The sequence below is a fragment of the Aquarana catesbeiana genome, linkage group LG02 (genome assembly GCF_042186555.1).
Source record: "Aquarana catesbeiana isolate 2022-GZ linkage group LG02, ASM4218655v1, whole genome shotgun sequence".
NCBI classification, from domain to species: Eukaryota; Metazoa; Chordata; class Amphibia; order Anura; family Ranidae; genus Aquarana; species Aquarana catesbeiana.
The window spans coordinates 310,285,355-310,312,446 of NC_133325.1; the positions used below are offsets into that span (position 1 = coordinate 310,285,355).

The following is a 27,092-nucleotide window of genomic DNA, read 5'->3' on the forward strand; positions in this document are numbered from 1 at the left end:
TGCAAATTAAATCTGCATGTTGTATACATTTTTTCCCTGCATATTTAATTTTTAATACAGACGGATATTTAGTGTGTTGGTTGTTAGGTGCGCATAACATGCAGATGTGTTTTACATGATGAATTGTACACCTAAAATTTTGCTAATTTAAATGTGTTTTTGGTAAGGTAACATACATGCACTAACCTACATTGTGTTATGGACACGTTTGTGTGTTTTGGTGTGTTAGGCAGCTTATTTAAATGAATGGCTGGAAAAACTGACAGTGTCTTTATTATACATTCTTTATTTTAAATATAGTTTAATCTCTTTCAACATTTCCAGCAATGTTAAAATATCCATATATCACAAACAATACTTTGATATACTGTAAAAAGAAGTGTAGGTTAAATCTTGATGAAACAAAGCTACATAATGTTAACATTAGCTTTGACCATTGCTCACGTTATCAAAAGCTAATGACTTGGCTTTAGACCAGCCTTTCTCAAACTTTTTAACATGGAGGAATCCTTGAAATAACTTTTTAGCTTCAGGGAACCCCTGCTTATAATCATTATATTTACAGCTCACAGTACCTTAGCGTGTTGATCAGTGGGAAGAATGCTCCTTACAATTGTGGTCATTGGGAAGAATGCCCCCTTACAGATAGCTAAAAAAAATCATTGGTGTCTGTGGTTACTCATCTGAGAAGCACAAATCTCCTATTGCTCGATGAACCGCTATCAACCTCATGAAATCCTGAATTTAGAAGAAATGGTTGCACACCACTGTAGATCAAAATCCTTTTTATTTGGACATTCCAAAAACTACAGGAATCAGAATGCTTGGTAGATGCGTCTTGCACACTTCATGTGTGCTTAGTCATTACCCATCATCATCGTAATGACTAAGCGCACGTGAAGTGTGCGAAACGCGTCTACCCAGCATTCTGATTCCTGTAGTTTTTGGGATGTCCAAATAAAAAGGATTTTGATCTACAGTGGTGTGCAACCATTTCTTCTAAATTCATTGTATGTGGAGGTGAGCCGAGCATCCACTGGATCATTAGGCTTCCTGGTCTTACCTGGATCGCGGATGTGTCTTTTTCCATTCCATGGAATCCTGGTTGAGAAATCCTAATTTAGACGTTTTACTTTAACAATACCTCCCAACTCCAAAGGTATGTAGGCATAAGACATCCCCCTGCCACACCCCCCTAACCGCTTCTGGACTTCCCCACATAATTTACTGCGGCAGGGTGGCCCAGGTGTGCGAAATCACATAACTGTACTTGATTTCCTGCACACAGTTTAGGGGGCGCACATGTGCGGCCAGAGTGCCGCTCCTGCTGTGTTTGGACACAGCAGGAGCCAATCAGCGGGTCCGGGGGCCACAATGGCTGTTTGCTCCCTGACGATCGTTCACAGGAGTAATGGAGCACCGGTGACCCGATGTAAACAAGGCACACTGCTTCTTTGTCAGGGAGGAAAAGAGAGAGATTGTGTTTTGGCTAAGCTGAATCACGGTCTCTCTTCTCCTCCAGTGAATCCACTCCCCCACCGTTAGAAACACCTCCCAGGGAACACATTTAACCCCTTGATCACCCCTTCCCTGCCAGTTCCATTTATACAGGGATCAGTGCATTATTTTTAACACTCATCATTGTATTGGTGCTACTGGTCCCCAAAAAGTGCAACATTTGTCCGCCGCAATGCAGTCACACTAAAAATCGCAGCTCGCCGCCATTACCAGTAAAAACAATAAAAATGTAAAGTCCCTAAATCAATCCCCTATTTTGTAGATGCTATAACTTTTGCGCAAACCAATCAATATATTTTAATTGGGATTTTTTTTTACCAAAAATATGTAGCAGAATACATATTGGCCTAAATTGATGAAGAAATTCGATTTTTTTTTACATTTTTTTATTGGATGTGTATTATAGCATTAGAGAATGCAGATTCGCAGTCCAGGGACCTCAGCTATGGAATACTCTTCCGACTCACATCCGCATGGAAGAAAACCATCTGGCCTTCAGGATAAAACTAAAAACCTTCCTCTTCTAAGAAGCTGCTCAGACACAAAACGCATTAGCGCCTTGAGGCGATTCAGTTCGCATTTGCAGCGCTTTACAAATCATTCATTCATTCATTCATTCATTCATAGCAAAATGTAAAAAATATTGTTTTTTTCAAAATTGAAAATCTTTTTTGTTTATAGCGCAAAAAATAAAAACCGCAGAGGTGATCAAATACCACCAAAAGAAAGCTCTATTTATGGGTAAAAAAAGACATCAATTTTATTGCGACCGCAAAATTTTCAGTTACAGCGGCGCAGTGCCGTATCGCAAAAAATGGCCTGGTCAGGAAGTGGGTAAAAACTCCTGGGGCTGAAGTGGTTAAAGTAGAACTATACAAAAAAAATATTAGTTAAACCTACAAGTGCTTTTTTTAAATGTATTTTATTCCTTTATATTGGACTTTGAAATTTACAGATGCAGTCATTTAGAATTTGGATAATAGCTTTAACACTGTGAAACACTTTTTTTTAAAAAGATAAATAGTTTATTTTTTATACGACGTTATAGATCAGACCAAAATGAGGGACAAATGAGGAGGAAAGAGGGACAGAGGGACTTTGTTCCATATCAGGGACAGTCCCTCGAAATCACGGACAGTTGGGAACTATGCTTTAACTGCAGAAAAAGGGATCACCAGATATGGCAGTGATGTGTGGCAGAGCTGTGTATAATTCAGGATGGGATGAACACACCAAAACACACAGGAAAGGTGTTAGAAACCATGAAATCAGACCGAGACAGAAGTACAGTTAAATCACACTTGTTTAATAATAAAAGTAAATAGAACAAACGTAGTCAAAACATAGCCAAAATTCAGGAACGGGAACGGATAGTCAGACAAGCCAAACGTCAGGGAACCGGAGATGAGCATAGTAAAACAGCAAGCAGGATCTGGAGCCAGAAGGTATGTCAGCCAAGCAAGTCTTTTAACAGGCATGCAGGAGAGAATCTCTGTGATGTTGACTAAGGCGAAGGCAGAGATCCTGTGGGCTGGATGTCTTAAGTAGGCAGGACTGACGAGCAGGATATCATCAACAGCTGAGTACCTGTGGAGAGATAGGAGCTGGCAATTAGCTGACAGCTGAGCGGCCAGCTCAGAGAAGGAAGGGCTGAGCCCAGCCCTGACAAAAGGTGAATGCACCATTTTTTACAGTGCAGCACACCCCTACAATTGGTAAGGCTTACTGTGCTTTGTGTTGTTCTGCAAAGCAGGTGTGTTGAAAATGTATGTTGGGGGGCACTCAGAATCAATGCCCATTGCAGTAATGCACATCTTGCCACAATGCATTAATGTGAATCAAGCCTAACCGAAAATTCTTTCCTAATTAAACGTTATGGAAAATACATATAAAACTAGGTCCCTTTTGTGCTAACCAGTGACAATACAGTGAGATAATTTAATTTTGCCTCATGGCAGAATTAAGCTTCACATAGATGTATCTAAATACTGGACACATTTTTTTCCTGCCATTTATTTGGTGATGTATAGGGAATAACAACAGACAGACCTTTAGGAATACTTGACCTGTTATCACTGTGAACATCTTGATAACATATTTGTAGTCATAGTGACAGGATTCCAGTGCCAGGACTGGTGGCAAGTTGGAGGTTTCAAGAATGGAGTGTTTCAAAATTCAACACTGAATCCAATCTGCTTTATTAAGGAAAAACTACCACTTCATATATTATTTGAAACCCCATTCCCCTAGAGTAAAAAGTACATATTGCACTTTGTCCCATCTTTCTAGGAGCTGTTGAAGCTGATTTCCAACCACAACATTTCAAGGAGAAAAATGTATGATTTACAACGCCTGTGCCATCCTCTGTGCAGCTTCCCAATACAAGTGCCATTACTCTGAATGCAGGGGAGGGAGTGTGTTAGTTTCACACTGAACAACAAAGGCGGGCTCACAGCAGTGCTGTACCTGTGCTGCTCATACATGCAATGTCTCTTTACCAGTTGGATGCAGTGGTGGCAGAATAATAGAATCATTTGTTAAGTGGTGCTTGGGGCACTGTCACATACTGGTTCTCTGCATTACAAGGTATTACATGTACTTTGTACCCTAGGGACTGGAGCATCAAATAATATAGGAAGTGCTAGTTCTTCTTTATGTAAACCTTTCCCTTAGAAGATTGTACATACTTGTACTTAAGCACTTCAGCCCCGGAAGGATTTGCCCCCTTCTTGACCAGGCCATTTTTTTGCGATTCGCCACTGCATCGATTTAACTGACAACTGCGCGGACATGCAACGCTATACCCAAACAAAATTGATGTCCTTTTTTACACCACAAATAGAGCTTTCTTTTGGTGGTATTTGATCACCTCTGCGGTTTTTATTTCTTTGCACTATAAACACATAAAGAACTACATTTTTGAAAAAAAACACAATATTTTTAACTTTTTGCTATAATAAATATCCCCCCCAAAATTGAAAAAAACTAAATTTTCTTCATCAGTTTAGGCCAATATATGCTCTTCTTTATATTTTTGGTAACATTTTTTCGCAATAAGCGTATATTGATTGCTTTGTTCAAACTTTATAGTGTCTACAAAATAGGGGATATATTTATGCCATTTTTATTATTTATTTATTTTTTTACTACTAATGGCGGTGATTTGTGATTTTTAGCGGGACTGCAACATTGCGGCGGACAGATCAGACACTTTTGACACTTTTTTGGGACCATTGACTAAAAATAGCCACCATTACTGTATAAATGTCACTGGCAGGGAAGGGGTTAACACTAGAGGAGCGATTAAGGGGTTAAGTGTGTCCTAGGGAGGTGTTTATAACTGTGGGGGGATGGGACTGACTGGGAGTAGAGAGAGATTGCTCTTCCTGATTACCAGGAACAGCAGATCTCTCTCTACTTCCCTGACAGAATGGGGATCTCTCTGTTTACTTTGACAGATCCCCATTCTGTCTCTGTGAAGAGAGATCGCCGGGTGGCCGGCAGACATCGCGACTGCCAGCCACGCGCATTGGCTCTGGCATCATGCTGTGGGTGCGCCCTAGAGCTCTTACAGCGGCCGACGTACACCTACGGCGATTCGCCCAGGAGAGCCAACCTGCCGCAGTATAATGACACCAGCTGGTCGGCAAGCAGTTAAGCCTACCATACATGAATCGAAATTCGGCAGGTTCAGCAGGGACCACCTGAGATTCGATCCATCTTTGGGCAGGCTGATTGTATCCAAGTCAATACATCAATTGACTTGGTTGCAACCAACCTGTTAGATTTTTCACATGCGATTACTGCCAGCGGTTATAGCCACCAGAAGTAATCATGGTTTTCTGCCGGCCGGGAGGGCTCACCCGCCGCCCCATTCCCTAACTCCCCCCCCTTCCCCGCCAGCAGACCACAATAGCACTGTGGGAGGAATTCTCCCATCAACACTGACTGTGTTGAAGAAGGAATCAAGCGATTTTCTTTCCTGCCAACTGCTTTACATTGATTTATCAATTAGAAGTAAACTTATATACTACAGTTGAGTTTGCTAATAATAAAAGGTTGATACAAAAAAACTATTCTGGATGCAGTCATTTTGAATAATTATGTGCATAGTCCAGTGCTGGATTTTTACATAGGAAGAATGGTATGGACAGCAGTTTCCCAAAGCTTGTGCTGTTGCAAGTCAGTAACACATTATTGTGTATCGTTAAAAGATCCAGACTATACTGGACCCTGGTTGCCAATGCTGATCCTTACTGTTGTTGCTTGCTTTACCCCATTCCATTAGAAGTTTAGTAGTGCTGTGTACTTAAAGTTCACACAATCTGGGTCTGCAAGATACAACTGATAACATAACAGGGCAACAATTTTCTCTGCTCTTCTCAATAATGCAGAGGGAGTGGGCAGAGTGCCTCTTTAGGGTTTCTTACTGGGTACACCAACAAAGAGAGAGTGTCTCTGTTAGCTGATTTTGCCCCCAGCCCCAGTAGGTATGAAGATGGGTTTGACACAAGACATTTAGCCCTATGCAAAAAAACTGTCTCTGGCAATGCCCAGGTACAGCAGAGTCAAGTGCCAGATTTAGAAGTTTTTACATTGTTTCATTCATTTTTGTAGCACTGTGAAACTACTTCACATCTGATAGAGTTTCTTTAAAGATAAACTTAAAGCGAACCTTCAGTCATTTTTTCAACTTTCCATCTATTAAATCTTTTGCCCTTGTTGTTTTAACTTTGGGTAGTAAACTTTTTTTTCTGCCAGTAAATACCTTATACAACCCACTTTCTGTTTCTTGTCTGGTCATTAGCCAAGGCTTATGACATCATGCAGCGCTCTCTCACTCTTACTCTCGTGAGAATTTGCCAGGAAGGGAGGGGGGATGAGTCATAAGAGGGCCAATGAGAGCTGCAGAGCTGGAGGTGTGCCTCTGTGTGTCTATGTAAATCCAGGAAGTGAACAGGCAGCAGCTTCAGCTGCCCACGGTTAAAATGGATGAAGCTAGACTCAGTGGAGGGAGATTTCTGCAGCATATTTGGAAACACAGAATATATAAAATAATATGAAAAGTGGTTGGAGGGAAGCTTCAGAATGCAAATATGCTTTTATTACAAATTATGTGAGCAGACTGCAGTTCCTATTTAAAATCAGTACGTGGTATGTGCATAAAAATTATTAATATTAATCCATCATCACCACTATAATGATACAATTTTTTTTCTGTAATTTTGACTTTTTTCAGCATGTTTTTTTCTATTATGAAAAATTTGTTATAAAACAAAAAAGAAAAATTGTTTAACTAGCTGTAGCTCATTTCACAACTACACATAACCTTTAACTTTCTTATCTACCAAACAGGGCACAGCAAAGGGGAACCCATCACAAGCACACTCAGTACTGCAAAGTCATTCTGTAATCTCTCCTCCCAGGAACATATGAGCTTAACATAACAGATAACTGAAGGTGGCCTCTGCCATTTAAGTGTTAAACCCAAAAGCAAACATTTATTCTATTGCAGTTTACCATTTCTTAGTTGTGATGGCTGCATTGATTTTCTTTTTTAGGCTTTCTTTCTTGTATTTTCATCTTGTGATCCAGCCAGTAAGTTTGATGTTTTTCAATAGAGCAAGCTCTCCAGCAGAATGTATCATTTCAAGAGATGAAACAAACCATTTAACACTAGCAGGGGTGCTTACAATGATCAACTTTTATTTGGGTAAAACTTTTAACCCAAAAGGAAAAAGTATTTCAATCCCTTAGTACATCTAACTATCCCAAACCCCCAGACTGAAAAGACTGCTGTCCAAAGGTGTCCCCTTTGCTCCTTCATCCAGAGTGGGGGCACTCTGGATGCAGAAGGTGTGTTACTGGCCAGAACACCAGGTGAAAACAGAGTAAAAAAAGCCTAAAAAAACTGTTGCAGCCACCACATGGTTGGTAATCTGCAATATATTACATTTTTGGTTTTGGGTTTAATACCGCTTTAAATGTGTTCCCCCTGGAGAATTGAATGTGTGTAAAAAAAACAGAAGGCCGGGTTGGCATGACATGTTCAGAGCAGCCACGGTGCTGTTTCCAAAAGGGTCCTGTGCATTTTTGGGTCTGGTTCAGGTGCTAATTCAGGCAAAAATTCACACCTGAATCGCACCTGAACTGGTGAACAGAAATGCAGCAGACGCCAGGTTGCAAACCGCGGTCACACATAGGTGAACCCAGCCTATGTCTGGAGTTAGCCTAGAAAAGGCTGATCTGATCTAACTGTTTCAGGAAAAAAACATTCTCTTCCTGAAGGACCATTCAATAGTTAAACACATAGCAATTTGTAACTCTTATTTTAAATCAATTCTCTTCCATTGGAAAGGTTTAACCGTTTGCCGACCAGCCGCCATCATTATACTGCGGCAGGTTGGCACGGCTGCGTGAATCGCCGTAGGTGTACGTCGGCCGCTTTAAGAGCAAAAGGGGGCGTGCACACGCCGCCAGAGCCGATTCGTGTGGCCACGATGTCCACTGGCAACCTATGATCGCTCCACAGAGAGCCAGAACGGAGATCTGTGTATGTAAACAAACAGATCCCTGTTCTGACAGGGGAGTAGAGAGAGATCTGCTGTTCCTAGTGATTGGGAACAGCGATCTGTCTCTTCCAGTCACTACACTCCTCCCCACAGTTAGAAACACTTCTCTAGGGAACACTTAACCCCTTGATCGCCCCCTAGTGTTAACCCCTTCCCTGCCAGTGCCATTTATACAGTAATCAGTGGCTATTTTTTAGCTCTGATCGCTGTATAAATGTCACTGGTCCCAAAAAAGTGTCAAAAATGTCCGATCTGTTAGCCGCAATATCGCAGATCGCCGCCAGTACTAGTAAAAAAAATAAATAAATAAAATGCCATAACTCTATCCAATATTTTGTAGATGCTATAACATTTGCGCAAACCAATTAATATACGCTTATTGCAATTTTTTTTACCAAAAATATGTAGAAGAATACATATTGGCCTAAACTAATGAAGAAATTTGGTTTTTTTTTTTGTTTGTTTATTTTTTGGGGGATATTTATTATAGCAAAAAGTAAAAAATATTGTTTTGTTTTTTTCAAAATTGTCGCTCTCTTTTTGTTTATAGCGCAAAAAATAAAAACCACAGAGTTGACCAGTTACCACCAAAAGAAAGCTCTATTTGTTTGGGGAAAAAAGCGACATAAATTTTGTTTGGGTACAACGTCGCACGACCGCTGAAATGTCAGTTAAAGTGACGCAGTTCCGTATCGCAAAAAAAAAAGGCCTGGTCAATAAGGGGGCAAATCCTTCTGGTCCTTAAGTGGTTAAAGACCAAAATCACCCAATACTGACATTTCACTGCTGGACACACATATGCATGATTTTTCATTCCTGTCTAGGACTCTATATTGGAATTCCTAGTCTATTACATGCTCACAGCACTTCTACTTGAATGCATATGTATGAATCGTATAGTTACCCATAGTCTTTATTTAAATGATCATACCATAATCCCTTGTATATTGAAACTCAGGTTGAAAATATGAGAGCCAGAGAGAATAAATTATGCACAGTGGTGACATTCTCATATGTTTTATTAATATACTGTGTTATATAAGTATAAAACTATATAAAAACTATATAAGTATAGTTTAAACTATATTTATAATAAAAATATAAAATATCAGGCATATTTGTATCATATTTTTGTGTCTTTTAATCAAAATGCGTTATCAGTATAATCTAATGGTACAGCAGATATATGCAGAGTTACCATAGGCGTGCGCAGAGGATGAGAGTTACTAACATGCAATTAGCCCGGTTAGAGTTCATAACTATGAAGCTCATTGGCGGTGGGGATAAAGAATCCAGTGTTATGAACACCCCTGGTAATGTGGCTGTTCACTGTATTTTATCTAGATGACCTTACTAGAGGGAACAACATCAGTGAGTGGCCGCATCGCCTATGCAGCCCAGCAAGCCTGGATATTTAATGCATCCCTGCAAGAGAATATATTGTTTGGGGAAGACTATGAAGAAGAAAAGTAAGCGGTGTTCTAGTTCACCTTGTAAACCATGAAGGTTAGGTACACTGTTGATTACGCAGGTGTCAGCTGTTCCATTTGTTAAATAAAGGAATCTTAACCACTTGCCTACTGGGGCAATTCTGACACTTCGCTCCTACATGTAAAAATCATAATTTTTTTTTTGCTAGAAAATTACTCTGAACCCCCAAACATTATATATGTTTTTTTTTTGTTTTTGTTTTTTTTTAGCAGAGACTCTAGGGAATAAAATGGTGGCCGTTGCAACTTTTTATCTTGCACAGTATTTGTGCAGCAATTTTTCAAACACGTTTTAGGGAAAAAGCATTTAAAAAAAAAACAAAGGCAAGTTTTTTTGCATATTGTGAAAGATGATGTTACACCAAGTAAATAGATACCTAACATGTAATGCTTTACAATTGCGCACACTGGTGGATTGGCTCCAAACTTCGGTACTCAAAAATCCCCATAGGTGATGCTACAGGTTACCTGTTTAGAGTTACAGAGGAGGTCTAGCACTAGAATTTTTGCTCTCGCTCTAACGTTCACAGAGATAACTCACATGTGTGGTTTGAATACTGTTTACATATGCGGGCACGACCTACGTTTGCTTTTGCTTATGCAAGCGAGGAAGGGGGGACAGGGGCGCTTTAAAAAAATGTATTTTCTATTGTTTATTTTATTTTTATTTTTATATTTTGACACTTTCTTTTTAAAAATGTTTTTGATCACTTTTATTCCTATTACAAGGAATGTAAACATCCCTTGAAAAAGGGATAGGGCATGATAGGTCCTCTTTACAGCAAGATTTGGGGTCTATAAGACCCCAGATCTCGTCTCTAGGCTGGGAAGCCTGAAATTAAAAAATTAAAAAAACTATCCTGGCTTCCCAGCCGAGGTGGCGACATTCTTTCAAAAGATCCTCCCGAAATATCATAGAGACTTCGGGGACCTGTTAAATAGTTTTAAAATCATTTTCTATGCTATTTCTTATAATTTTTATGTTTAAAACAAAATGTTGTTTTCACAATCAATGCCCTGCTTCAGTGTGTGCAGTGCATGCTGGGATAGCTAGCAAGAAAGAAAGTCCAGCACTAGCATTGCACTTGTTGGCGGCTTCAGCAGACTGATGATCTAAATGGACTGTCTGTACTCTGCGTATTCTCGTGGCAGAGTGATACAATGACAAGTAGCAACTCAAATTGGTCTATCACTTTCAAACAACTAAAGGATTGTCCAGCTGGGAGTACATCTGTAATGAATATATTTTCTTCCAGATGGATAGCTAAAAGTTATGGAACATGTACAATTTAAACCAATGTTCCCCTATTCAAACACCTTTGACTGTGTAATTTGGCCATTGGGTTGTTGATTTAAAAACGTATATAAATATGTTTAAAGCCAAACTTCAGGTTAATAAAAATACACAGGCTGATGTAACTCTTTATCCTTTAATACATCATTATATATATTTTATACATTATTATAAATAGCTGTCAAACTGGGGGGGGGGGGGGGGGGGGCAGGACAAAGATTTGTCCATAGACACACAGTGCAGTTCAACCACACCCCTGCTTCCTCATTTAGAGGATTTGACTGACAGCAGCGGGAGCCAATGGCTCTTGTTGCTCTCGGAGTCTCCCGCTGCTCTCAGAGTCTCCTGTGAGGCCAAGAAGAGAGAACAGTGGTGCTGCAGACAAGCACATTGTTGGAGCGGAAGAGGAGGCAGGTATGTGTTTAGGGACGGAGTTGGGGGGACCGATAGCAGGGCGTTTCTTACTTTAATAGATCTTAAAGTGATTGTAAAGTCTTGTTTTAAAAGAAAAAAAAAAAATAACATGTCATACTTACCTGCTCTGTTGCAGTGGATTTGCACAGAGCAGCCTGGATCCTTCTCTTCTCGGGTCCCTCTTCGCTGCTCTTTGAACTTCCCTCCTGTCGAGTGCCCCACAGCAAGGAGCTTGCTATGGGAGCACCTGAGCCGATTCACAGCTCTGTGTGTCCATTCAGACAAAGAGCCCCTCCCCAGCCCCACCCCCTCTCTTCCCTGATTGGCTAACTGACTTTGATTGACAGTCGCGAGAACCAATGGCACCGCTGCTGTGTCTCAGCCACTCAGAAGGAGAGTCTTGGATGGCTAAGACACACGGAGATATCGCTGGAGAGAGATGGGTTTAGGTAAGTAATTAGGGGGTGCTGTTTTTTTTTTTTATCTTAATGCATAGAATACATTAAGATAAAAAACCTTGTGCCTTTGCAACTCCTTTAACCGCTTGCCAACCGGCGCACACAGATGTACGTCGGCAGAATAGCACAGGCAGGCAAATTGGCGTACAGGTACGTCCCTTTAAATTTGCCACCTTTCGGGCACGCGCACGGTGTGCCCGTGGGTCCCGGGAACTCGATGTTCTTCGGCGGCCCACGATTGTGGTGTGGACAGGTAGAACGGGGAGGTGCCTATGTAAACAAGGCATTTCCCCGTTCTGCCTTGTGTCATGACAGCGACTACTGCTCCCTGTCATCGGAGCAGTGATCGCTGTCATGTCCCAGGTAGCCCCTCACAGTTAGAATCACTACCTAGGACACACTTAACCCCTTCATCGCCCCCTAGTGGTTAACCCCTTCCCTGCCAGTGTCATTTACACAGTAATCAGTGCATTTTTATAGCACTGATCGCTATATAAATGACAATGGTCCAAAATAGTGTCAAAAGTGTCTGATGTGTCCGCCATAATGTTGCAGTCATGATAAAAATCACAGATCGCTGCCATCACTAAGAAAAAAACATTGATAATAAAAATGCCATAAAACTATCCCCTATTTTGTAGACACTATAACTTTTGCGCAAACCAATCCATATACGCTTATTGTGATTTTTTTTACCAAAAATATATAGAAGAATACATATCGGCCTAAATTGAGGAAAAAATTAGCTTTTTTATATATTTTTGGGGGATATTTATTATAGCAAAAAGTAAAAAATATTGTTTTTTTTCAAAATTGTCAACTTCCATTGAAATCAATGGGTACAAGTCGCTTTCTAGTCGGATTGAAGTAGTACAGGAAACTTTTCTGAAGTCGGAGAGACTGCAGTAGCGTGCATTAAGACGGATCCATTCACTTACATTGATTTTTTCATGTAGGGCGACTTGAGGCGCCTAGGGGCGACTTGGGGCGACTTGAAGACGGATCCAAAGTTGCCCCTGTGTGAATGGGCTCTTAGGCTTTAGAACCACTTTAAGCTTAGTGTAATTCAGTCAGGGTTTTCAATAACATTTTGCAAGGAGCAGAGAGCAAAGGACTAATTGTAGTACCCATAGCAATCAATTAGGATTCTACTGATCTTAAAAAGATCAGTAGAATCTTAAAAAGAAGAATCCTGGTGGTTGCTGTGGGTTCCTGCAGTTTTCTTGTTGTGCTTTGCTCCTTGTTAAATTATCCTATCATGGCCTGTTTTGATGGGCTTTTGTTCACTTGGGTTTTGCATCCGGATACAGTTTCAGCTGGGTGATTTGCTAAAGGCAAACAAACTGTTAACTTTGCAAGTGTAGTTCCAAGAGAAGTTGAACTTTGCATAGGAATATTCCCCAAAGCTTAGTGAATGAGCTCTGCTGATGTCCATCATCCAATCATGTTCAAGAAAAAATGCTATATTTTTTTTTCTGCACATGATTGGGTATTCTCTGAAAATGTAAATTTCAACACCTTCACTAATCTCTGGAGATAATTCCCATGCAAAGTGCTAGCTTTCTTTGCCAAGTGAGCAACCTATTTGCCTTTAGTAAATCAACCCTTATGAGAATGTAAATCCCACTTAAAGCAGGTCAAATGCAACCCAGAAAGAGGTCAACTGCCGGTCAAATGCACCTATCAATGAATTCTGAATTATTCTATAATCTTGTCAAACTGATTCCAGTGTCGAGCCACTCTAGTTGTCACATAAAAATGCTGGGATTGATTTACTCCAGTAACAAACAAATGGCCGCTGCCCCCACCTATAACTGGCCTTCACAGCAAGGAGCACATGGAAGGGCAATCACATGAAAGACAAAAACAGAACATTCCATAGCTCAACTCACCAACCAGTCTGCCAACTGACCAAATAAATCTGTCCAACAGTCTGCGTTAAAAACAGGGGTTTAGTTAGCACGCATTTGCAAACGCATGTATAAGCTGCAAGGCCTCTTCACGGCACCCTGTGTATCCTTGCAGTCCTAACGCTACTGAATTTATAAGCATCTCCACAATGGAGGTACATGCATTAAATTGATAGATTTGGGGCAGGTGGGCCCCCTTAAAGGAACAGGAGCACACTGGACACTGAGCAAGAGCACAAAGGTGTACAGTGTGTCCCCGGACCATATTTACACCAGTAACAAACAAATGGCCCAAACAAACAAACAAATGGGATTGATTTACTAAAAGCAAATAACTTGTTCACTTTCCAAGTGAATGTTCCCCAGAGCTTAGTGAATCTGGTCTTACATGTCATTGGTTATTTTTTGCAAAGTGAATTTTCACCACATTCACTGGGTTAAGGGCAATTTTTCCCCTGCAAACAGAACAACCTATTTGCCTTTAGTAATCAACCCTCAGCTGTTTTGTGGTTTTTGCTTTGCTAATTTTGTTCTTAGTGTAGCAATGTTAACATCTATAATATTTACCTTTTTCATTATCAGGGTTTTGGAAATGTAATAAAATTGGACCCAATTTATTAATCAGGTTAATTTGCATTTGTAGTACTCTTTATTGTAGAAAGTGATGAGCTTTGATTTAATTCACTTTACTGCTGACAGGTACAAAAAGACTTTGGAAGCTTGTTGTCTCTACCCTGACATTGAAGCTCTACCCACTGGAGACTTAACTGAGGTAAACTGCTTCCTATAATGTATATTTTACATATATCTGACTTCTATTACATACATGCATCTATCATACATTTCAGCACACGTTTCTCCACCACACACAATATTTTAAATCTACTGGTTTTGCACATAACAGCTTTCCTGCTTCTATGTGACCTAGGGTAAGCAAATTGAAATGTTAGAAGCATATTCACAGATAACATTAAACTTTTTTTTTTTTTAATAAAAATATCTGATAGGAAAATGATAGTTATTACTGTATAGAAAGAGATCATGTTAAGAATAACCTATTTTACAATCCAGAAATGGGAAAATGGAATAAACTGAATGGTTATTGGGTTGCCTTTTAGCACACTGTCCTTATGTTGATTAATAGGACCATTAGGGTTTACCCAAGAAATATTTTATTTATGTATGATAATTCATTTCCCTTTAAAGATAGGTGAACGTGGTGTTAACCTGAGTGGAGGACAGCGACAACGGATCAGCTTGGCACGATGCCTTTATAGTTCAAGCAGTGTCGTTCTTCTGGATGATCCTCTCAGTGCTGTTGATGTGTATGTGGGAGGAGAATTATTTAACAAAGCAATTAAGAATGGAATGCAGAACAAGAGTGTCTTATTGGTCACGCATCAGTTGCAGGTACAGGTGCTCTGTAAGTACGTATGAGCATGCCCATTGCAATTAGCTTCATCTGTCCCATGGACCATGCTCTGAGAAATGAAATGTACACTTTCTTTTTTTACAATTTAAGGTAATCTTTTTAGGTTTTGGCTATAAACAGAAAGCACATTTTAAAGCATGCAAATATAGGCTATGGTCTCCATTAGGGGATACAGGCATACCCCACTTTTAAGTACACAATGGGGTTTATTTACTAAAGCTGGAAAGTGCAAAATCAAGCTCACTTCTGCATAGAAACCAATGAGCTTTTAACCCCAGATTGTTCAATTAAGCTTTGGTAATAAAACCTGGAAGCTCATTGGTTTCTATGCAGAAGTGAGCCTGATTTTACACTTTCCAGCTTTAGTAAATAAACCCCATTGTGTACTTAAAAGTGGGGTATGCCTGTATATACTGTAAGTATTATCCTTGTTACATTGTATTTATTTCCTATGTATCGATGGTGAGCTGAATATTAACTGGGGATTCACTTGTCACATCAAGTGGACTCCAATCCACTGCTCAATTTATAATCCAAAGGACAGAGGAATGAGGCACCAAATGAATTTGTAAATTCTCTTTTAAGTCTCTTTAATGTTACAAGATTACATATAAGTTGTAAATACATGACAAAAACAACAACAGTTTCCAGCACATCTGCCCTTTTTCTAGTTTACCGTTTTTTCTCTGTTCTATACGTATAACATATTTGAAATCTTGCAAGATTACAGATACTTTGCCCTGTTCTGCAATATAATAGCTTTTACTTAAAAGGCTGCCAATATACAGTCTTTCACTGCAGACCAACATAGTCTGGTTTCCTAATGGTTTTAGAAAGGGTGATTAGGTGTTATCCAAAGATATTGTAGATATTACAAAATCGGTTAATTTGAAAGGGTTGCAAAACAAACACGCAGTCCATTTTTATTTTTGTGTCAGCAGTCAGCCCTTTCACCCAGCAGCAGGCTCCTACAGTAGGGACAGTGTGAGAGAGTCATGAGCATTAGTCAGCTCACATATAAATATGCGGACTGAGGACAGCTGAGACTAATAATGAGGCCTGGCTACCAGGTAAGATGTGAACCTAGGGATGGAGGCTTTATCCCACCCAAAGCTTTGCAAAGCCTCCAGGCTCCAGGACCCATATGAGAACCTAACATTCTGAGTGAATAAGAAGTTTGTCCTTTCCACATCTGCCATAAAGCTTGGAGCTCTTCACCTTGTATATGTGAGCAACCTGGGTTAGACATACACACTGTGCACAATACTGGCAGCCAATGACTCACACATTGTTAATGAAATTAGAGTTTTCTATGTGGTGATATGGATTTTTCCTTTTCTAAAATGTGTAAAAAAAAATTCTACTTGTCAATACTAACTAGGTGTATTGATTTATTGTAGTACCTGACTGAGTGCAATGAGATTTTATTCATGAAAGATGGATATATTTCAGAGCAAGGAACTCATGAAGATCTAATGAAACTCAAGGGTGATTATGCTGTTTTATTTGAGAATATGCAGCAATCAGTGAGTATATCTGACATAAATAAACCCTTTTTTCTCCTGTAAATCAGCACAGTATCACAAATCTAGTGTAACTTACAGAATTATGTTACACTGTTTTCCATGTTATTTACCTGTACCACTGGCCAAATTTACAAAAAAAAAATCCCACCTTAATATTATTGTTGCTGTTATTGACTATATTAATGTAATTCTCTTTCCGTTGTTGGCTCCTTAATTCGAACATCAGCAACTAAGCAATTCAGACATGTGGCCTCTGAATACATCAATGAAATATTATTCATCCTCACTTTTTCCCTTATTACTTCTTTCAATCATAGTTTTACAAATTCCTTTAATGACATTGGCTGGATTCACACACTTCTGCTGTGTTACAGTGTATTAACGTGATTTGTGTTAAGGCAGCTCTTTCAAATTAATAGGCTGGCAACACATCCCAAGGTCCCAAAAACAGAGAAATACTGGGTTTGTAAACACATTGTATCACATCACACAGTAGTTTTTATTTCATGGGTTGTGGTGTGCCACAACACAGGTGTGTTAGAGTGGCATGGTCTTAGTGCATTGGGGTGCCATTCAAAATAACGTAATGTGCATTGCGGCACCACAGTAGATACGTGTATACCCAGCCTACTGTCTCCTATTCTCTTCACAATAAGCATTTGTGTTATCAGTAAGAATATCTGCAAATATAACATGATCTGCATCCTCTTCTGCAAGCTTGACCAGTTATCCCTAGAAACATAAAACATGTTAGATTAGTGCTAGATTTAGAATATGATGAAGAATAAGATGCTAATTTGCATTTACTATATTCTTTTGTTTCTTTTCTGTAGTTGTGTAATCATAGTTCATACGTGAAACTTGAATAACACAGAATTTACTTATACTGAGCTATGAAAACTGCCATTGCCTATAGAATATAATCAGATTCCCTGTTTATTTATCAGTGTGTTAGAGAAATATAGCTTAAAGGGGACCAGTCAGAATTGGCAGTTGTAAGAAATCTGAATCTTTACTCAAAATCTTCATTCATAAGTTATTTTATTAGCGTAGCATTACTTTTCAGGGATAGATGTGTGTCCTGTTACAAATATTCTCTCCCCGTCAGAGCAGAAGTGTCGGGCTGTAAGGCTCGCAAGGCAACTGACCAGCTTCCTGCCTAAGCAAAGAGATGATAACTTGTATTTTAGTTGGGTTGCTGGAGGAAACTTGAAAAACACAGGGATCACTTATACCAAGCCTTTGAAAACTGTCATTGCTCATAGTGTATAATCCCTGTTTATTTTTTTATCAGTGCAGGTTAGAGAAATATAGCTTAAAGGTGACCGTCAGAGGCGGCGGTTGTAAGAAATATGAATCTTCACTGGTAACTTATTTTATTAGTGCAGCATTACCTTTCAGGGATAGTTGTGTGTCCTGTTACAAATATTCTCTCCCCGTCAGAGCAGAAGTGTCGGGCTGTAAGGCCCTCCTGCATCAGCACAGAACTGATGATAGCTTGTATTTTGTTCATGTTGCTGGAGGAGGGTAAACCTGTCAAATAACATAGCTCTAAGTTTTTTAGTGTCTTTTATTAGCACTGAGCTCAGGCGGAATATAGGATGACCTTACAGCCTAACATTCAGCCTGAGAAAACAAGTAAATAATCGGAAATCAAGTAATGCGTTTTGTTGTTATTTTACAATACAGTATATAATGATATACTTGTATTTGTTAAAAAAAAAAAAAAAATGTATAACAACCTCTTTTTCTTTTATCTTTACAGAATGTCATTAAGAGCAATGTGCATTGTTCTATAGAAAAGCAGAATAATAATATACAAAGAAATCTAGATACAGGTAATGGCAAATGAAACTATTTGCAGTTTGCAATTTTTGTAATTGTTACTGTTTTTAGCTTGAGTAGTTCAGAGCGTGCAGTGTCAGTTTATAGAGAATATATTGTACAACACTGGGTGCTATTAAAGCTGTACTTAAAGCAGATTAAACAAAACACCATTCCACACTACATGCTTTAAAATTTTAGTAAGTGTATTTTTAAAGGCAAATAGCATAAGCACTTGAATGTAAAATGGACCTTTCAGTATCATTACCAATCTGCATGAATACATTTCTGACATCTCATTATATTCAGCAAGAAGCAAAGCCTTGTACACACGGGCCGACAATTGTCCCAAATCCAGCAGTTCAGCAGGAACCAGCTGACTTTCAGCCCGTGTTTACAGTTGTCTAACAACTGGCTTACGTCCCGCATTAAATAAGCGATGGCAGCCAATGGCTGAAAGCGCTGATCAGTGTGTTCTGGCAGGGGGCAGTCCCCTTGTATGAACACAAAGGCACAGCGGGGGAGATTGCACATAGCTTGTATTAGTATGGCATTCTCTGTTTGTTTTTTTCTTCAGTGCACTTGCGTAACAGGTTTAAAATGTTTATAAAAAGCTCCACCTTTCCTCATATAAAGCCAACCTTGAGCTAAAGTCAGTGACTTTACCTAGCCTGGGATGATATCATCAGTAAGCTGCAGGCAGTAGGTAGCATTTCCTCAGTCTCCTCTACCCCAAGTTATCATCTAGAGTAGACTATACACTAGGGGGTTGATTTACTAATGGCAAAAAGACTGTTCACTGTGAAAAGAAGTTGCACTTTTCTCCAAAGCTTAGTGTATGAGGTGCAGCACTGCTGACTTTGATCATCCAATCGTATGCAAACAAAAATGCTGTTTATTTTTCTATTTTCCTTGCACATCATTGGTAATTCTAAGAGAAATATCACCACATTCATTAAGCTCTGGGAAAAATATCCTTGCAAAATGCAACTTCCGCTGCAATGGCAACAGCATATTGACCTTTCGTAAATCAACCCCTGTTGATCACAAGGTGAGAGGTTGATATGTGTCGGACATTTGATTTGGTTGATCTGTTGATCTATGTTAGACATTTGATTTCTTAATGATTTGTAAGCTGCTGCAATATAGTAAATGTTTAGCTTTGGGTTTAATACCACATTAACAGAGAAGGCATTGTCAGGGGGAGTTCTGTGTAATAAATATCTAAAAGATATAGACTTTCAGGTCTAACATGGAAAAATATATTTGATGTTAGCTCTATTTTAACTTTGTATTAGGCTCCTGCAATCTCCTGTTAAGCAGAGAGAATCCCCCTTAAATATTCATTGTCCATCCCAACTAAACAATATCTAAGAATACAGCAGAAACTCACACTCAGTTATCAGCTGAGAATGTCTTAGATTTAAATTTTTCTGCCTAAATTGATTGGTTAAACAGTTCTGCATGGGGTGGGCTGTTGTTGCTGTTTGTTTTAAGTGCACATCAGCACAATGCATTTGTGTGAACTGATACAACAGAACACAGCTTTTTACCTCATTTGTGCTTTGCGACTGCGTTGACCAATACAGCTCAATACTTTTGTTGTGAACCAGCCCTTATTGGGTGGCACAGTGGTGTAGTGGATAGCACTTTCTCCTAGCAGTAAGAAGGGTCGCTTTGAATCCCAACCACAACACTACCTGCCTGGAGTTTGCATGTTCTCCCTGTGCCTGCGTGGGTTTCCTCCGGGTACTCCGGTTTCCTCCCACACTCCAAAGACATGCTGGTAGGTTAATTGGATCCTGTCTAAATTGTCCTTATGAATGCAAGTTAGGGACCTTAGATTGTAAGCTCCTTGAGGGTTGGGACTGATGTGAATGTACAATGTATATGTAAAGCGCTGCGTAAATTGACAGCGCTATATAAGTAACTGAAATAAATAAATAAATAAAAATTTACTCCAGTTTTTAGTGATTACGTATCTTTTGTTTGACTAAACCAATTAACGTATTCCACAGCTGATTAACTCCTTTCTTTTACAGATTTGAGGAATAACGTGGAGACCATAGACCATGCAGAAATGAGACTTCTGAAGAAGGATGCAGTTGGAAATGGACTCTACAGTGGAGATGAAACAGTAAAACTACATAAAACTGTCATCACTGTAGAGGGGGCAGGCACTAACTCTTTTGACCACTCAGGTCAAGAGAGGTCTTCAGGTATTCTCAAGGGAGATAAAAAAGAAAATAATGATGATACAAAAGAATTAAACTTAACCGACCAACATAACAATGAAGAGGAGAACCAGGGTATGTGAATATGCCATAACCTCCATTTAGAGTTTAAGGTACTGTTAATAGACAAGTTGTTTCCTTTTCTCTCTGGCCAGCCTCCACCAATAAATATGAAGTTAGACATCTGCATTGTTTTATATGGATATAAAGCAAAACTCAATAAACCATTCTACTCTGTATTTAAAGTGGTTGTAAACCCCTACAGGCCACTTTTACCTACAGGTAAGCCTAGATTAAGGCTCACCTGTAGGTGCAAGAAATATCTCCTAAACCTACACGGTTTAGGAGATATTTGCAAAAGACAGGCACTGATTTCTACGGCGCATGCGCTGTAGACAACAGCGCACAGGTGCACTGAGCGTGCCGTTTCTGACGGCGATCATGCCATTTGTGGCGGCTCCCACGCGCATACGCAGGAGTGATGACATTGCGGCTCCAGCCAATCACAGCGCCGGAGCCGCGATACCCGGAAGGAACATGGACGCTTCTTTGAAGAGGGGACAGTGGTGACATCGCAGGCTCCTGTGTCAGGTAAGTGACACATAATGGGCTACTATGCAATGCATAGTAGTCCATTATGCTTTACCTTTGCAGGGAAACAAAGAGGAAGTAAAACCCATCAGGTTTGGCCAGGATCGGGATTTAGGGTGTATGTTTTAACCATACACAAGCATGGTTCACCCCCTTGGTTCAGTTCATTTATGTAATGTGAGTGCTCCAAACCGTGCCTGGAAGCACGGTTTAAGCATACCATGCCCAGGGCCACTTGGAAGAGGTGGCCTTGGCACAGTTCACTTGTGGTCCAAGACAGTTCACTTCAGTGTGAGCACAAACCACGCCTAAACACAAAACTTTCTGTAGGTCACTAACCACAGAAGCAGGAATCAATAATGTAATTGTGCCTGGGAACACTTACTTTAAAACACAGTGTGAGTGCAGAACAGTGGGGAGGGGGGACAAATGAACTTGGGCACGGTTCAGTTCAACCACGTCCAGTGTGAGTGCACCCTAAAATTATTTTAAATATACAAGTGTGAAAATCCACTCTTATCACAGTGCCATGCAATTAATAAAAATCCATACATCAACTTCCATTGCTGACAAAGTTGAGCGACACTCCTTTACCATCTACTTTTTTATAGGCTAGGATGTGAGTAATCTACCCAATACAAAATACAATTTATAATGGATCCAATTATGTTGTAATTTTTTATTCTCTTTGTTAAATAATTGTTTTATGGTCACATTTTTTTTTTACAGGACTTATGCAGGCAGAAGAGAAAGGTGATGGTTCTGTGCCTTGGGCAGTTTATGGAGTGTACCTCAAGGCAGCTGGAGGAGTGTTGGTAGTCACCATCAATGGCATTCTCTTTGTATTAACCACAGGAAGCGCAGCATTCAGTAATTGGTGGCTGAGTTTTTGGATTAGACAAGGGAGTGGGGTAAGGGGCATATTTTACAATGTGTGTAGATGACTTACAGTAAAGGCTAGAGAAACATCTAGCATTGTCCTTAGCACATTAAATGTTTGTAAGGAGGAAGCTGAAAAAGCGCCGCCCCCTCTATCCATGGCCGCCACCCCCATGCTCTATTCACGGCCGCTATTTTGCAGGACACCACCACCCCCTATTCATGCATCTGGCCCCTTTCAGGATGTTGGGCACGTGAATTACAGCAGCGGGGGTGTTTTTTTGAAGCCAGTTTGCCGCCCCCCCCCCCCAAAAAAAATTACCACCGGCCGCCACTGATTTATAGACTATTATAGATCATAACTGCATTGAAAATGTATGAAAATAGTGAAAAGTAGCAGAGAACTGTGATTTTTTTTTTTTTACTCTTGGTAATTACATTTTCACCTACCACATTACTATTCACTTTTAGGTCCATTACATAAAATTATGCTATATAAGGTGTAAGCTATGTCTCACTGGGATTTGATTTACTAAAATTGGAGTGCAAAATCTGGTGCAGCCGTGCATGGTAGCCAATCAGCTTCTAACTTCAGCTTGTTTTTCATGAAATTAAGTTGGCCTACAAATTTTAATTCCACTCAACCCTAATATATTTCAGTTCTGGGTTAAATCTCCCACTTATTTATATTAGTTCTTATAAAATGTTTTCACTTCCTTGGAAATTTATATGTTTTATTGTCATAGAACATTAAAAAAAACAGAGAATCAAATTGTGTTATTCGTAGCTTCTTATATCCCTGTGCAACTCCATTAAATGAATATCCCTATTGCTATTTCAGTGATATCTTATCTTCCTATGTGGCAAATCTCACTGTTCAAATCACTAATATAAGAAACAGCAAAAGATTTAACTTACTGGTTGCCTTTTAAGGGTCAATGCACACTGGGCTTAAAAAAACGCAAAACTTCTACAGAAGTGGTGTTTTTTTAAGCCCAGTGTGCATGGACCCTAAGGCATGGCCCCTAGATGCAAAGTGCATGAGGTATCACACAAATTGTTTCCTATGCATCTATGTAAAAATAGCCCATATGGTTAAAACTATATCCCAAATTTCTTTTTATTTCACTGTCTGTTATCCCCAGAACATTACAGTTACTACACACAACATAACACTGTCCAGGGGCAGCATGAAGGACAACCCTGACCTGCACTTCTATATTTACATCTATGTTCTGTCTATGGTGGCTGTTCTCCTGCTGAGATTTCTCCGAGGATATGTCTTTGTAAAGGTAAGGTCCAACTACCTTCTGCTTTAACCCAATTAGTTAAACCGGGATTCATTTCTCTTGAACTTAGTTGTGTGTCACAGCTGTCACTTGCCAGATCGTATTTCAATGGCAACTGCTACAACATGATGATACATTAAGTGTTACAGAGAAATTAGTTACTTAGTTCTAAAAATTTACTAGATGTAGAATCCATCCAGGTAATCGATTATTTTCCATGCTAACAATGTTAGGCTGCAATCCAGTAATGTAACAGGGTCGTAGACTCTTGGATACCCTGGGAAAGACAGTTCAGTAACTGTTTATATCAATGTATTACTTAACGACATCAAAGTAGTAAGCTTAAAGTGAACTAGAATTTTTCCCAAGGAACAGCCCACATTATAGTAGGCAGATAAGCATGTTGTACTTATCCTTCCCTTGTTCCCGTCACACCAATTCACTGCCAGGACAGGAATTGAGAGGGCATTTCTCCAATAGGGACACAGATAATGATAAAAATTTGAGAGTGGTTCTTACACTTCATAACTGTGTTCAAAACTCAACAAAAGTCTAGAATGCTACTGAACACATGCCTGTCAATCTGTGCATGCTGGTCTTGAAGAGCAATATGTGTTTCACTTTCCTGATATGACCAAGTGGCTCTTCCTGAGCAGTAGCAAAACCCTCTAGCTATAGTGGTGCTGTTAATGGCTAGCACTTAGTATGTAGACCTCCCCACAGGTGGCTTATTTGTTAATCTACCCAGGGATTCAGAGAATAATCAGACCACAGTACCTGCAAACCATGATTAGAAGACTCATGTTTGCACATATTTATTAAATGAACCCTTTAGTGTTTATTCCCATTGCTTTATATTAGGATGAGTCAATACCTAATACTAGGTATGTTTGTATGTATAGATGTTAAAGAGGAACTTCATTATACCTAACTCCATAAAAAAATAAAATTCCCCATCCTCTTTAATAAAAAATAAACATACTTACTGGACCATGAAGTCCTGGATTGTCTTGCAGAAAACCAAAGTTTCTCCTCTCCTGCACCACTATTTTTAATGGAGATCTGACAGAGACCACCGGGACCTAATAGAGACCCCCATGGCACGTCTGTGCTTGTGCCAGAGCTCCTGTGCATATGTAGACAGGCTACAGCAATCTCATGGCATATTTGCACATGCAAAAGGTCTCAAACTGCCTCCTGGGATGTTTATGTCACAGATCCCAGGAAGCAGTTTGTGAGGCCTGGCTCATGTGCAGACATACCATGGCATCTTTCCCAGGGACCTGACAGAGACCCATGGCATGTCTCTACATGCGAGGGGACATAATACAATGCTTCTCTAAGTAAGGATTTAGCAAGAAAAAAAATGTAAAAATTAAAAATGTTTTACATTTTAATAAAAACGTTTTTCTCTGCAAATGTGTATGGGGGATAGAGGGAGGAGGACAGAGAGCAAGGTATTGCCAGAATGAAAGTCCACTTTAAAGTATTAAATGACTTGTTCCAGAAACCTCTAAATCTTTTAAATACCTTTCCTCGCCCCTCCAAAATATTTGCTGTAAATAGAAATTGAGCCCAGCTTAGAAACTTACTAAAATACGTATAGTACTTGAGGAGTGGGAGGGTCATTCAAATAATAATCAAACTGTTACAGTATCTCTAGCACCCGTGTGTGTACAGTATAGTACTTGAGGAGTGGGAGGGTCATTCAAATAATAACCAAACTGTTACAGTATCTATAGCACCTGTGTGTGTACATCCAAGGGCTTGGTTCATCCTTTCCATGTTCAGCATGTCACGCGCATGCCAAACCAAGGCCTTGTGGTTATGGTCGGTTGCACACATAGGCCTGCCCATTTTAGCAGGCGTGCATTAACATAAATTGACGCACGTGCATTAACATGCATTGGCATGCATCCCTGACCTTGGTTGTGCACACAGGCCAAGGAGGATATTTAAACTCCTTCCCTTATAGTGGTCAATGCTGTGACTTCTCGCCAGCTACCTTATTCATGAGATTATCCCTGTTCTGGTTTGCTTGTTGCTAACCAAGTTTGCCTGACTGCCTGTATTTTGTATGTCCATTGCTGGCATATTCCTGTTTCTCTCTTGCCTGTTGCTTGCCTTGACCTCTGCTTGATTATTGACTACTCTTGTACCAGCCACCAACCTTGATTTCTGCCTGGACACTGACTACTCTTGCTTGCTGCCTGTCTCAACCTCTATCCAAAACATATAAAAGCATCTGCCGTATTTCCCCCAAAAAAATTAGGGAAAAAAATGGTTGCCGACTCACCCCTAATAAATTAGGGTGGGGTCCTCAGAACTTAATAGACTATAACAAAAATTGAATGGAGATCCCAAAGAAGGTTAACCATCTATAAGAAGTTCTATATTGGGGCCACTGCAGTATTTAGAAAAAAAAACATGACAACGTTGGCAGATGTAAAAATCATTGCCTGGGTATACATGCACACCTCCAACTCACACCTTGCCGCCTAGGAACATACTGATAACAAATATTAACTAGCACTGAGGTAAACTCTAGTTTGCCTAACTGGGATAGTGCTGGGAATCAGTGGATCATCAAACGTCAAAAAGGGGAACAACTCCCAATTTATATTCCTGCTCTAGGTCAGTAGGCAATTATTGCCCTAAGTATATATTGTTAGCATTGAACCACAGGATGTAGCCACTAGACAGTAAATAGGATACAGTCCACCATAATGGTTTTTTGGACAGTCCTTGTCATATAAACATCCTTACCACGCAGATATGGCTTTGCTAGCTGACTGCTAGCAATCCCAGTTAATAAAACTGTAAACAGGCAGATAGCAGCAGGACAGAAGCAATAAAGGGCAGTGAGGTAACAGGCAGCTGGTTAATGGGGAAGTGGCAGCAAGCAGCATTGACCAGATGCGCATTAATAGGGAGCGCAGGCAGTTGTCCATTCATATCCACAGTTAAAGCCCATTTAATAAAGAGTTATTCAGCAAGACCCCCTGAATCCAGGAGTCACAGTCCCGGGATGTACAAAGCGACATGCAGCTCCCCTGATAACTTGCAATATGATAAGCTCACCCCTCCTGTTAGCATCCGACATCATATGTGACCTGGGCTGTCCATAATCTCCTCCGAGGTGAAGTAGCTTTCTTCCCATCTGCATAGCTAGTCCCTGCCTTAGTGCAGCCGCAGCGGCTTGATATCGAGTGGCATGATGGAAAGGTTACCCTGGGTGGCTGAACCCACGAGCAGAGTGACGTATCCACATCTACATGTTTCACTCACTGATCATGTGAGCTTCCTCAGGACAAATCAACAGTAAATCTGCTAGAATTTAAAGGGCTCTAAGCCGCAGTACCACCATTTTTTCATCAGGGGCCTCCATCCTACTAATTACCATCTCCATAACAGAATAATAAGTCAAAAAGTTTTGACAGGTGCACCTAAACCACTGGTCTAATCCTTTGTTATAGTATAGCATACACACTTCTGCACCACTTATAGTACAGCATACACACTTCTGCACCATTTATAGATTGGTGAACCAAGGCAGGGTGAATTGAGGAATTGGATTAGAAAATAGCAATGAGTATTCCCAAAAAATGAATTTAATTTAATTTAACTTGAGGAGCTCAGAAAGTTGCTGGTCAGATAATAT

The 27,092-nt window shown here is 39.9% G+C and overlaps 1 protein-coding gene across 2 annotated transcripts in view; it reads left to right on the forward strand.

Moving 5' to 3' along the window:
* The window catches only part of LOC141127842 (ATP-binding cassette sub-family C member 5-like), a 151,290-nt gene that overhangs the window by 81,549 nt on the left and 42,649 nt on the right, over window positions 1–27,092 (forward strand). For both annotated transcript variants that reach the window (XM_073614677.1, XM_073614678.1), the window contains 8 exons: window positions 9,435–9,559; window positions 14,356–14,428; window positions 14,863–15,066; window positions 16,489–16,614; window positions 18,380–18,452; window positions 20,481–20,747; window positions 21,993–22,174; window positions 23,288–23,434. In XM_073614677.1, coding sequence (XP_073470778.1) covers window positions 9,435–9,559; window positions 14,356–14,428; window positions 14,863–15,066; window positions 16,489–16,614; window positions 18,380–18,452; window positions 20,481–20,747; window positions 21,993–22,174; window positions 23,288–23,434 — 1,197 coding nt within the window. The remainder of the gene's footprint in view (window positions 1–9,434; window positions 9,560–14,355; window positions 14,429–14,862; window positions 15,067–16,488; window positions 16,615–18,379; window positions 18,453–20,480; window positions 20,748–21,992; window positions 22,175–23,287; window positions 23,435–27,092) is intronic.